This window comes from Melospiza melodia, chromosome 2, assembly GCF_035770615.1.
Source record: "Melospiza melodia melodia isolate bMelMel2 chromosome 2, bMelMel2.pri, whole genome shotgun sequence".
NCBI classification, from domain to species: domain Eukaryota; kingdom Metazoa; phylum Chordata; class Aves; order Passeriformes; family Passerellidae; genus Melospiza; species Melospiza melodia.
The window spans coordinates 76,180,535-76,194,153 of NC_086195.1; the positions used below are offsets into that span (position 1 = coordinate 76,180,535).

At 39.4% G+C, this 13,619-nt stretch overlaps 1 protein-coding gene across 1 annotated transcript in view; it reads right to left on the reverse strand.

Moving 5' to 3' along the window:
* The window catches only part of TRPC6 (transient receptor potential cation channel subfamily C member 6), a 78,077-nt gene that overhangs the window by 20,597 nt on the left and 43,861 nt on the right, over positions 1-13,619 (reverse strand). Inside the window, exons 2-3 of the mRNA XM_063148902.1 lie at positions 9,655-10,429; positions 1,535-1,720 (exon numbers count right to left, since the gene is read on the reverse strand). Of these exons, the coding sequence (XP_063004972.1) occupies positions 1,535-1,720; positions 9,655-10,429 (961 nt within the window). The remainder of the gene's footprint in view (positions 1-1,534; positions 1,721-9,654; positions 10,430-13,619) is intronic.

Below are 13,619 nucleotides of genomic sequence, written 5' to 3' on the forward strand. Positions count from 1 at the left end.
GAGTCTTCTGTTCTGCAAAAATCGCTACGTAATCTTCACTTAGGAAAGAAATAATACATCCTGTTTTCACATAATTACACAGAAAATACCATTTTTTTTCAGCTGGCATGAGAAAATGGCTATCACATTTGCAGGAAATCAGATGAGGATTACTTATAACTTGGTTCTTGGAACCATTTGGACAAACTGCAAAACTGAGAAGTCTGTCCTATAAGGCTCTTTGTGTCCTCTGGACAGTATAAGAAGCATCTTACAGAGGTAGATGTTAAAAAACTGTAGATTCTTGTGCACTGTACATTTTAAAATCCAAATCTATAAATAAAATAAAAATTTATTTGAATGTAGTATTTTTTTCTAGGTCCTTTCTCTATACTTTAAAGATGACTGGCTGAAGGTACAAGAAATGTCTTTATTGAGATAAGAGAAAGTGTTGAAAGGAAGTTCACATGTGCAGAAGCACTAAGACTCACAGTATGAAGGACCCAAGCTCGATGTAAGCTGTTCTCTTCAACAGCTGCTTCAGATCTCTTTAGTGACTGTAGCTTGGAAGTGTTTTGCAGGTTGTGCTCATATACTGGTTCAGCCAAAAGGGGTTTTGTCTTTCCTTCCCTTCATGAACACATAAATACACCTCTCACATATAAATTTGTGTGTGTCCCCCAGGCATGGGAACTCAATTTCTGTAAAAATTTAGGGTAACATGCTTTTGAAGTACACCTTTTATCTGTGTCTCCTTGATCTTTGGTCGTACAAACTTCACCACACAAATCATTTCTCCCTGGTTGACACAAGTCACCTAGAATTTTACAACCTATATTATCCAAGACAAGTTTCCTGGGAAATTCCAATGTTTATGCAGCTACAAACTCAGCTGGTTTCACTGAGCACCATTCAGATAGAGAGCAGAGTATTAAACTGTCAGTAGAAACGAAAGCAAGCCGAAGAAGGGACAGTAATTCCTGTAGTTGGCACTGCCCAAAGCCTGCTTTCTCCTGAACTCAGAACCACAGTTCTAATATCCCTAGGTTGTTCCTCTGATCCTTCTGTACAGACACAAACAGCTTCTGTGAGACATGTAATTTTTCCAGGTTTTCTCAAATTCCTGAGCAAAGCACAACAGCTTGTCAAAAATCTATATTAATACTCATTATATAGTGCACTAGGTCTGATGTACTGTTTTTAGCTTTTATTAGATCTTACATTTTTCCAGGCTTCAGAAGTAGTGCAAAACTTTTCCATATTTTTTCTTTAGAAAAGAGATTTAAAATAAAAATCCATATCAAAAATTTTTGCATACAGCTACACATTGTTTTAGAGTAATCTGCTCTCATGCTCATTGTGAGCAGTATTCACCTTAAATATCTGCTTCTTGTTTACATTGCAAGCAAGGATTCTTTAGATTATTAAAACCACTGTGCCCAAAGGGCCCAAACATTCATTTCAGTGTCAAAGGCTACCAAAACATAAAATTTAACAAAAGCATAATTTTATACCACCATCATGACACGCCTCTTTGATCAACAGAATTGCTTACTTTTTTAACTTCATACTTGATGGCAAGTTTTAAGCGGCTGAGGCTGGGACGACCATGCTCTCCATTATTATGGCTCATCTCCACATCACCATTCAGAATGGCTTCCACTTCTTCTGTATTTCTGCACAAATCAAGCAGTCCAACTACAAAATCTTTGCATTGCATAGACAGTTTCTTGTAATCATTCTAGAAAAGAGAAGCAGAAAGAAAAAAATCTTGGTGTTTAGATCCAACATGAGAGAAGCCATTCTGCATTCCACCTACACCTCTGTGAATGTGAATAGCTTCTTTGCATCTTGTTATGCTTTTTTTCCCCTAAATGTTCAAGGAATGGAGTTCATTTCACCTTGGTTGTCTTGTACATCTACATTATCAATTTTCACACCTGAGTCACTCGTCTAGACATGCTTTAGAGTAAATTAAAGTAGGAAAAGAAAACCAAAACACTTCCAGCAACATCGTATGACACATTTTAATGACCAGTTCAAGTTGAGATGTATAGCAGAGGGGAAATTTTTCTAACCACTGTTCCAGAAGTTTAGAAAAGATGTAGAAAATTGCACTGTCGAGATTTCAATTGGCCAAGATGAGCATCCTACGCAGAATACATAAAAAGAAATTCCCAACCTTCTTCCGAAATGCATAAATATACTGAAATTTCTAATGCCTAGAATTATTCTTGTAAACTTTGTCTTTCTGCTTTTCCAGCATCTATTCAAGCTTGCAAACACAAGGTTTGATTGCTGTTCTCCACAACACTGCTACCAGTGGTAGAGCTTGTGTGGTGACACCACATCTCTGACTGCAGCCCTGCTCTAGCTCAAGGACCTCTCAGGAGACTTCAGCACAAGGGCCGAAATGTTGCTCTGCAACTGCAGCTTCAGTTGCTTTTTGCTTTAGCTAACAGTGTTGTCCTTGGGCACTGTTTTCCAAAAGACAGAATTCAAAACAGAAAACGGTATTTTGATCATTGCAATCTGCAGTTCATTAACCACTCCTTACATGCAGCTGTGTTTGGATCATAAAAGTTGGACATAGCTGGGAATTAGGTATAGATGTGTGTCTAAAGCTAAAAAAAAATCTCTCAAGAGATTTAGTCACACACGTGTCAAAAACTTCTGCTATTTTTTGATTTCTGCTCATTTTATGTCTCAAAAAGATGAAATTACTGTAGAATTTTTTTCCTAAATGAAAGAATGGAAGACACCTCCCACCACCTCACAGCATGCAGGACTGCTCATGTAGTCTCTGTGGCATGTTCAAAGTAATTTTCTACAAGTGCTTTATTACACAGACACATTTCCCCATCTTCCAGTCTCTTCTTCGGGGTATTTCCCCTTCTTCCACCCTTAGTCTTGGGTTAGCCCCTTCTCTTTAAATACTTCCTTCATACTAACTGCCATCTAATGCATCCAATACTTCATCCTAGAAAAGAATGAGCATACAGGATACCCTAATTTCTTTGCTAAGAGTGTACTTCATGCATCTTCGTGCTTTATTATCCACAACACTACAATAGCAGTTTATTACTTGGATATATTAAAGGATTGCATCCAAGTTTCACACTGCACTTTGCTTAGATGGATGCAAACATTCACAGACAAATATTTACAGACATCTACATAAAACTGCTAGTGATTTATTTTTTTAATAATATGACATAAACGAGGTAACTCAGATCTCTTAGAAGAGCAAAAGGCACTTATATGCCATTTATCTACAAAGACAACAGAAGCTAAATACTAAAAGTAATAACTTCCTGTCATTCTGAATAATTTATTATTGCATTATTTGTTTTCTCTCCATTCATTGAATAACAGGAGATTTTAACCAAAATCCTGACTTCTGACACTACAGAAAGACTTTTTTGAGAGTAATATTTCACCTTCTGTTTGGCTTTCATTTTTCTGCAGAATCTAAGATTCACTATTCTGTATTTTAACACATTAATTTTCTCTTCCAAATGAAAGGAAAATTAGCCATTTCAAATTCACAGACAAAGTAGAAACATAGAGGCAACTACCCACCTGTGATTAGGTACTAACTCTTCCAAACTGATATTTGACCCTTGAGTACCAATATAAAAAACCAAGTAACTTTCAGTAAACATACGAACAGTATAATTTGGCCTTCATAAGAACTTATAAAGCATTGTAATACATTAGTATCTGTATTTTTTCTGGTAGAAGATTGGTACATACCTCCACACTCATACACACTCTCCATAAGTATTTTCCAGCTTAAGTGACTTATACCAGACATGGAGTTTCAAAACTGTACGTGAGGAGACCATTACTCTACAGGGGAATTATCCCTTCTGAATTTAGGTTTGTACACAGTACTACAGTATGTATTAGAATCCTGTAAATTCATCCATAAAATCCACCAGTTTATTTTCTCCTCTGCAAATGCAATAAAACACTTCCCCCTCCCATGAAATACTGCCACAGCTGTGACCAGTGGTGGAAGCCAAGATGAAAAGTTCTCGGCGGTCAGGTTATGGCAAACAACTGCTCAACTGGGAAATTGAGCATTGCCCATCACTGCCTCCTCCTCTGCTGTGTCACAGGCAAAGCCAGCTGAAGGTAGAACAAAAAATGAAATGACAGCAAAAATGATTGATACACTTTTCAATGTGTCTCTGTATACACACAAATAAAGGTCCCCCTCCCCGGGTCCCACATGTCTCCTACCATTTATGTGAGCCAAGGGAGTGGGCAATTTATTTGGCTTAATTTATTTTCAAAAATGGACAAAGGCAGGGATAATGAGTTCTCCTTTACTACATGTTGTAAAAGTAGTGATTTAAAAAAACCCCCATTCCTGAGAAACTTCAGATGGTAGTTAGAAACTAAGTTACAGTTGGAGCCTCTAAAAAGAATCAGCACTGAATTCTTCAGCAAAGCATGTGTGCTTTATTCTATGCATGTGACAACGCTGGCTCAGGGCTCCTCAGCAGTTTAGGAAAAAAATAAATTGTGCCAAATTTCACAAATTTCTTCCCAAGGATGAGGGAGCAGTACCAGCTGCTCCCACCTGCAGAAGGGAGGTGACGCAGCACAGTGGGGGATGAGGAGCTAGGGAACAATGCTGGTGGCAGAGGAGTGTGAGTAGCACTGCTGAGAGGAGTCACCTGCCCTAAACATGCCAGACTGTCCTGGGGTGCCAAGTAAGGGAGCAAGCAGGCTCTTGTCACTCTGAAAACCTCAGCTGACCATGGCCTGCTTTACCTCTGACCATGCACAGGAGAGCACAGCCAGGAGAGCATCACCACAGCTGTATCTCCCAAAGAAAGAGACTTTTTTCACATGGTTCCCTGTGACCAGTCACAGGCTCCTGCTGTCTCCCAGACTGTGCCTGGGATTAGAATGCTCTCAGCATGCAGGACGACAATGAACCACATGGATGGGATGCAGCAGTGCTCCAAACCATGTCCTGGCTCTGCTAAGTGAACTACAGAGGACAAGATCAGAAATATGGATACTGCTATATTAGAACTTAGGATTTCAAAGTGGGATGTCATGTTGAATTTAAGTGTCACAGCAGATACCTAAATACATTACTTCCCTTTCAAAAGTGGCCCTTATGCCTTCAGTGCTTCTCTCCTTCTCTAACAAGTAATGTTACTTTTCTTTAGGAAAGCTGATAACAGCTGTAGTGAAGATGGGGGTCCCATTTCTGTAATGGGGGTTGTATAAATGAAAAAAAAAAAAAAAAAAAAAACAAAAAACAAAAAACACAAAAAAAACCCCAAAAAACAAAAAAACAAAAAAAAAAAAAAAAACCAAAAAAACCCAAAAACAAACAAAAAAAACAAACAAAAAAAACCAAAACAAACAAAAAAAAAAAAACAAACAAAAAAACCCCTAGAAAATTAGATTTTGAGAGGGTTGAACTGAATTTTGCCTCTCATCAGAAAAGCAAATTCGCATGATTTTATTAGGGGGATTACTGTACAGCAAACAGTAATATATCTATGTTTAACTTAAAAACACATTTTCTATTTCATCAGTCAGTTGCCATTATAGTTGCAGTGGATTTTTTAACAAATGCTAATCTTATCTATTTTGAACAGCACTGGGCCACAACTGTCCCTCTCAAAACTCCAGGTCACATCTCTCTGCAAGACAACCTTTGTCATATATCATCTACATCTTTATGTGTATAGTAAATATATTAGCTCTTATGTGGGCAAACCACTGAGATGACACAAAACACGAACACCATCTCCAAAAATAAAAATATTCGCTATAATATCAAACTTTGTAAAGCTGCACACTAAGCCGTGTCCTGCACATGTGCTGAGGCAATCCCAAGTGCAAGCATGGGCTGGGCAGAGAACAGATCAAGAAAAACCATGGGAAGCAGGACTGGGAGTGTTGTGGATGGAAATTTCAACATGAGGCAGCAATGTCAGACTGCAGCCTGAAGAGTCAACTGTGTCCTGGGCTGCATCCAGAGCAGCGTGGGCAGCAGGGCCAGGGAGGGGATTCTGCCCCTCTGCTCTGCTCCGACCCCACCTGCAGGGCTGCATCAGCTCTGGAGTCCCCAACATAAAAAAGAGGTTGACTTGTTGGAGCAGGTCCAGAGGAGGGCAACGAAGACAATCAGAGGGCTGGAGCACCTCTCCCATGCAGACAGGCTGAGAGAGCTGCGGCTGCTAAGCCTGGAGAAGAGGAGGCTCCAGCGTGACCTTCCAGGACCTTCCAGTACCTAAAGGGGCTCCAAGAGAGCTGGAGAGGGACTTCAGAAAAAGGCCTGGCAGGACAGGACCAGCGCCAATGTCCTTAAGCTGAAGGAGCATAGGTTTAGACTACATATTAGGCAAAAAATAGTGGTAAGGCACTGGAATAGGTTGTCCTTAGAGTACTTTGTATCCCTGGAGATGTTCAGGACCAGGTTGGATGGGGGTCTGAGTAACCTGATCTAATGGAAGGTTCCCTGCCCTGGCAGTGGGGTTGGTACTAAATCATCTTTAAAGTCATATATAACCTAAACCATTCTATGGTTCTATAACACAAAACTAAATTAAATGGTCTTCAGAAACACCTGAAGATCTCAGAATTACTTAGGAAGCTTGAATTACCTATTTATTTGGTACAGAAATATTTCTACACTGTGATTTACACATCTGTCCAGTTATTCTGCCTTCAGAAGTAATCTACTTTTTTCTGATTTTATGCCTCATAAAATATTTTTCTCCAAAACACTATTAAATACTGCAACACTTTTAATACCTGCAACAAAATGCAAAATGCATGTACTGCTGGATAACACTACTGCATAGGTTTGTAGAAAGAAAGGGGTTTATTCCAGAGAATAATGGTTTCCCCTGACTGTGGCATTTCCTATTTTGTGTGAATCACAGTTTCATGGCCAGTGTTCTCTCTAATGTTAGAAGAGAGAAGCAGTTTATAGGACAGTCATAAAACAACCAGCATCACAGTTTGGCACTGATCCTTCCGATTGCCTCTGAGAAGACCTGGAAATTATCTGTGTCACTGGCTGCTGTAGGCAACCACTTGAAAGTTTCCCTGCTACAATACCCTATCAGCACTATAAAACAGGTGACCTAAAGTGGCGTGTAACCAGAAAGCTCAGTTTTAATTTAGGTAAGATTTGAAATATTTTACATGGCTCAGGCTAACCCTAGGTGGAGCTAAAGATTTGCCATGTCCAGTGCCATAACCTATGCACTAAAAATATACTTGTTTAGATTACACTAACACACGTTAAGCATTTTTGCCAAACCCACACTTTTACGCAGTGACCACACTCTTCAAATGATTGCAGAAAACTCCTGAAATAAAGCAAGGGTAACATTTTTTTTTAGATCAATTGCTGCAACCAGGGATATAAGCTTGCAGGAGAGCAAACAAGTCCAGACTCATCAGAGCTGACAGCCTCCATTTCTTGTAACTTTTACACACTTGTACTGCCTCCACTGAACTTAAGGCAGGGTATTTTGCAGTCAAATCTCTGGCCTGTCTAGATATTGTAAATATCACTACTTATCAATAGTGTAAATGTCAGCTCTCATAAATTCAGTCATAAATGTACTTCACAGTCTTTAATATTTATCCAGAATCACTACATGGTTTTAGTATCTATAAAAACATTCCCAAAAGACCTCATGTTGCCAGCTGCCAGCTCCTGGTGAAACCTTAAATTATTGGAGAGTTAAATTTCCATGTTGCCTTGTGCTCCTCAGTGTTCCCATTCTACTCCACTCTATCCAAAGAGTATTCATACTCCCAGCAGAGCCTGGATGATTAATGCCCTGCAGCATGGAGCTGCTTTGTCTCTTATCTCCTGTTTTGCTGAGGGACAGTATCCAAAATTCTTTGTACAACATTACACTAGAAGTGAAGCTCTCATTTTACAGAGAGCAACTGAGACAAAAGAGGAACTGGAAAAACAGAAGTCACCAAAGAAGGACCTCCTCATGGCACTTTAGAGCTGGCAGCAGCAGCTTTTTCTGTGACCCAGCCTACTTGGGTTCTCACCTGTGAGCTCCATTCTCTGCCTGGTGGAGCCATGGACAGGTACTGTCCTCCCACTCATCTCACTGATTGTGTTCTCTAGCATACATTGAAGGACACCTCTTTTTGGCTGCACCAGATGATGAGTTTATTTATCTTTATAATAATCTTAGCTTGTGTCACTCCAACTGTGGTAAAGGGATCTATGCAGTTCCTACAAATCAGACATGCTATTTATCTCAACATAGCTGTGAACTTAACAGGCTGCACTTATGGTTTATGAAAAATGGGTTTTAGCTCTGTTCTAAATTTACTCTGCTTTAAGTTAATCAAGTCCTTTTGTTGCCATCAGCAGCTGCTGAAGAGAAAAAAGTATGTGGTTTCAATACTCTTCACTGAACTGCACAGGAAATCAGTGGATGAAATCTCAGCCCACTGAGGTCTTAAAGGTTTCTGCCAGGGACTTCAGGGGGCAGATATTAATTCTCTGCAATAGTCTCAAATGGTCCTCCCAGCATTTTGGTTTTTTCTCCTTCCCTCCAATTTCAGCAGTTCAGGTGCTGTTTTTAAGATCACCTTATACATTCTTCTTCCTCATTTTCCCTCTCCAATAAATATTTCAGCTTCTTATAATAGACTGGTGCCACCTATGAGCACAAGTCCAGGAGAATTCATTCAGAACTGCAGCACCTCAGCTCAGGTTGGCTGAGTAGAGACAGTTCACAATTTTGTGAACTGTACCACTGCCAAGATTATTGCTAAATATTCATCATGATAACTTCAAACACTTGCTAACACAATGTTGGAAATTATTCTGTAACAGTTTTGGAAGGATGTTGATCTCCTGCTAGTGAAGTCTATATATAGAGCTCTGTCACAGGAGCATCTGCTTTTGACAGGGTCCCATGAGGCAAACCCACACTAAATGATTTTAGCTAACCCAGGTCATAAATAACATTGGCAATGTTTGCACAAGGCCTGACTTCGCATTTACTGACAGATAAAACCTTATATTCTTACTCCTTAACTCATGCTTCAAGAGTCTCAACTACTAATAGTTTTTTTCAAAAACATCCATTTATGAAAGAAAAAAATTTCTATTTAACACTGAAAAAGCCTTTTAACTCTACATAGTTTACATATAACTAAGTACAAAAAAGTAAGAAAGAGGAAGAAGTGAACAGAAGTACTAGAATAGCACATTAAAAAAGGAGGACATCTACTTAGAATTCTCCTCATGAAGGAATGCAATACACTGTAAGTATGAAAGCTTCAAGTCCAAATACAAGAAACTAAAGACAATGCATGAGGGTTTGATAGAATCATGCAACTTATCTGACTTAAGTGACTAAAATGTACCACTTTAGACTCCTCTTTCCCCTGCCCTAGACCAGCTTCAGCCATGGGTTTGAAGGGCCTCCTTCACTCTCCTGCCTGGTAGGAAGTAGAAAATTAGTTCATTGGCACATTCTACATAAGCAGCATGAATTACAATCGGCACACGGCAGTAAGACATTCACTAAGATTTAAATCTTCCACTCAGTAAAAAACTGTATAGTTTCCCACATTATATTGCTGATTTATGAAGGATAAAGTTTGCAGTTCCGTGTCTGCCAGAATCAGCGTCCCTCTACTCACCTTGAACTCTTTTTCAATGTTGGCAAGCACGGCCAGCTCATTGCTGAGCTCTAAGGCAGTCATGACCGGGTCCTCACTGGACAAAGACAGGTAGGCAGGGCTGGCCAGACCTTTGTAGGCATTGATCCTGGACCTAGAATGGCTGAAAGAGTCATGCTTCTGTTTCTGGTTGCACTCGCTGCACTTGCAGAAGTAGTCGTGCGGCCTGTCGATGCGCGCTCCCTTGCGCAGCAGGGTGTGCACGATCTCGTACTCGTGGCAGTGAGCCGCCAGGATGATGGGCGTCACGTCGTGCGAGAACCGCGTGCCGTCCTCGTCGTACGCGTAGAAGTCGTCGTGCTGCAGCTCCGACTGGCTGGGACTCAGGGCCAGCCTCTTGCCCTCGGCGAACGCGGGGTGGCTCAGGATGGCCTCCACTATGCGAACGTAGCCCTTGCTAATGGCCAGCAGCAAGGCGTCCCCCACCCGGGCCAGGTTCTCCTTCTTCAGCAGCAGCTCCGTGATCTCCAGGTGCTCGTTGGCCACCGCCAGCTGCAGGGCGTTCTGCCCCATGTAGTCCACGCAGTTGACGTTGAGCGAGGGACATTCCTCCAGCATTTTGCGAACCACCGGGATGTTGCCATACTCGGCGGCGTCCAGGAAGCGCTCCTCCTCCAGGGAAAGGCTGGTGGAGCGGTCATTGAACATGTAGGCCGGCCCCCGGCTGGCCTGCCTCCTGCCCTTCTCCCGCAGGATGGTCTGTCGCCGCAGGGCCAGCCTGTTCTCGTTGCCCCGGCTGTGTGCACACAGAGAAATTAAATTGTTAGTTCTTCTTTATGCAAGGGCATTTTGAATCATAATTAGTAAAAATATTCTGGTTCTTTATCTGCTGTGTATTTTGAATGCAGCAGGGACACCAGAAACCCTGCCTTTGATGCATTTTGTAACCACTGTTACTACAAAACCTGAGAATCAGTAGCCAGCTACATTTTATTTGAACAAGAAGAAAAAGCTGTCATCAATCATCATCTAAAACTACACTTTTTTCCCTTATTTTGTCCTCCCAGCTCAGAGTGAAAATAAGCCACAGTGTGAGAGGAGTCAGCAGTTATGGGATGGGAAATGAGGGATTGCTCAGGATAACAGGGCACACAAAGATGGAAAATGTCTAAACTCCCTTCTGCTTCACAAAAGCAGTCAGGCTGACTTCCCTTGTTCTTACTCTCTCTACTTCAGCAACCATCTAACTTATATTTTGGCTCTGGTTTCTACTCTTCACCCTGCTGATGATTTTCCCACATCTATAATGGAGTGCTCAGGCATTAACTGAATCTGGACAAGATAAAAGCACATTAAATAAATTGTATGGCATCTCTTACATCCCATCTCCACCATTCTTTTCATTATTGCAGTTCATAATCTTGATATGCTATTTATTCCTTCACGCAGGGGCTTGCCAACAAATCCTTCTAATTCTTGATTCATGATAGCCCTGAAATGTTGTCCAGTCTGCTACTACTGAAATCCTCAGCCATTTCCAACCATAATTATTAAATACATCATTAATAATTATTTAGTCATTATTATAAAGTGAACATGGCAAACTTAAGTTTTCTAAGAAATGTTACAAAATATGCTATATTCTTGCTAAAAGAAGGAAATCTAATTCACTAATTCAATCTTATTTTTTCAGCCTATTAAGATTCCAATCTTCAATATAAATTAAATTGCAAATAATTTTCTCTTCTAGAGTTACCTTGCTAAACTACTTTATATTCCCCACAACTTCATCTTTTTTCTTCATTGAATAATAGCTTAATTATTCTTTACATACATATGCTCAAATACACTTTACTACATTTAGTATTTCCCACAAAAAATAACCATAAGCAATATTTTATTCATTAAATGTCAACAAATATGAATTTAAGTTTCAGTAAAAAAATTAGTCCTTTGTGATTCAAAATTTCTTCACAAAAGGTAACATTAAAAGGTATAATTTATTCTAGGTTGTTTAGATTTAGCTTTAGTATAAATTTCCTTTCTGCTTCTTGCCCTCTCTGTTCTAGAGATACAGTCTTCTGCAGCACTGGCAATACTTGGAACTGTGAAAGTCTTAAATATAAAAGGACCATTTTTCTGCATGATAATAATAGGTATGGAATGGAGAATATATCACAACTGACAACAGTAACTATTAACTATAATTATTAGTTTCATTATTTGATATTGTTAATAGTTATTCAGAATTGCTAGTAGGGAAGCACAAAATATTTAAATCAAGCAAAGAAACGTTTACTTTTATGTTTAAATTCATTTCAAAAGCAAACTTTTTCCTAGTGATAAATGTGAATCCCATGAACTAAGAAATGTAGCTCTGAAAAAAAGCTATAGAAACTTTATTTCATATTTATCCTAGTTTTCCTGTGTATATGTTGAAGTTTGTAAGCTTGCTGTATTTTCACAGTGCAGTGTGTTCCTGTGACATCACATCTGTAGAAAGTCTGAAAAGCAGGGCAAAGTTTTCATATACATTTTTTATTGATTTGTTCTTTTGTACCAGAGAAGGTCCTTAGCAGTGTGAGGCATTACCTACATTTAAGGTAAACTGACCTGGGCTTCAATTTAACCAACAAAACACAAAGTCCTGAGACCTGGCATCCAAGGGTGCAGAGGGAGAAATCATGGCAAGGTTGCTCTCTACCTTTTTTTTTAGTGCACCAAGTTTTCCAACTTTCTTAGCTCCACACTGGCTTCTCAGTTTTGAGTAAACTGATTATTTAAATGCAGTAGTTCACTATCTATCTTGAACTGCTTCTTTCTTCGGTGCAGCAATCAATTACTGACAATTTAAATAATTTATACTGAAGTTATTTCACAGAAGGACAGAATCATTTAGGTTGGAATAGACCTCCTAGATCATCAAGTACAACCTTTGACTATCACTACTTTGTCAACCTGACCAAAGCACTAAGCATCAAGCACCAAGTGACTGCACCACCTCCCTGTGCACTCCTTTCCTTAACAACCCTTTCCATGAAGAAATTCTTCCTGATGTCCAACTTAATCCTCCTCTCAACAGATTATAGACAGATAAAAAATCAGCCCATAAAAAAATTGGAACATATTTTTTAAACTTCTTCCAAATAACAAAGACGTGTTCAATAGAGACTAAAATCTTAGTTAAATTGCCAATAACAACATCATTGATATAAAATATGTATCTTTATGTGCCCTGCAAAACTAACCCAGTATAGAATTATTTTGCTAGTATTTAATCCTTGAACAAGGAAATAGACTTTCAGCAGAATCTTGGTCATTATTTTTTCCTGAGGTCCATCAGCTTCAGCAGTCTGGGGTGATTAACTGATCCAATATAATGTTTGTGGGGACAGATCTTAATGTTTAAAACAGGCAAAGGAAGTACTGAGTACCTCAGCCTCACCTGGGTCCTTTGTCACTGGGTCCACCAGCATAATCAGTCTGTGGTGGTGAACTGACACAGCCCACAGCCAAAAACTGCTGTTCATTAAACACTTCCATCTTTCAAATAAGGGAAAGAGGTTCTATTTCTATTCTAGCAATACATTCAGTATGGTTTATCAAAGCACAGGGTAATCATTGCAGTGAAGAATACTTTGAATTAGTGTCTTTGTCTAGTACCACTTCCTCTTTCCTTGCCTGCATTTAGAAGAAAATCATTGCTTAAATGGGATATTAAATACATAAATTCCTTATACAGTAGCTCATCAACTGAATTAGAACCTATTATAGAATGAAATAGAATATATTTTTATTGTTTGCTGGCCTGTACCACATGTCTGATGCAGATCTCTAGAATCTCAATGTAACCAATTTCTCATGCATCAATGCATTTCATATGTATGAAATTATTGTCCTGGTTTGTCCATTTGCAATTACAGTTAATTAAATTTAAGGATCTGTCATTAAAACTGGTTCTTGTAGCACAAGGCTATAAGTATGTT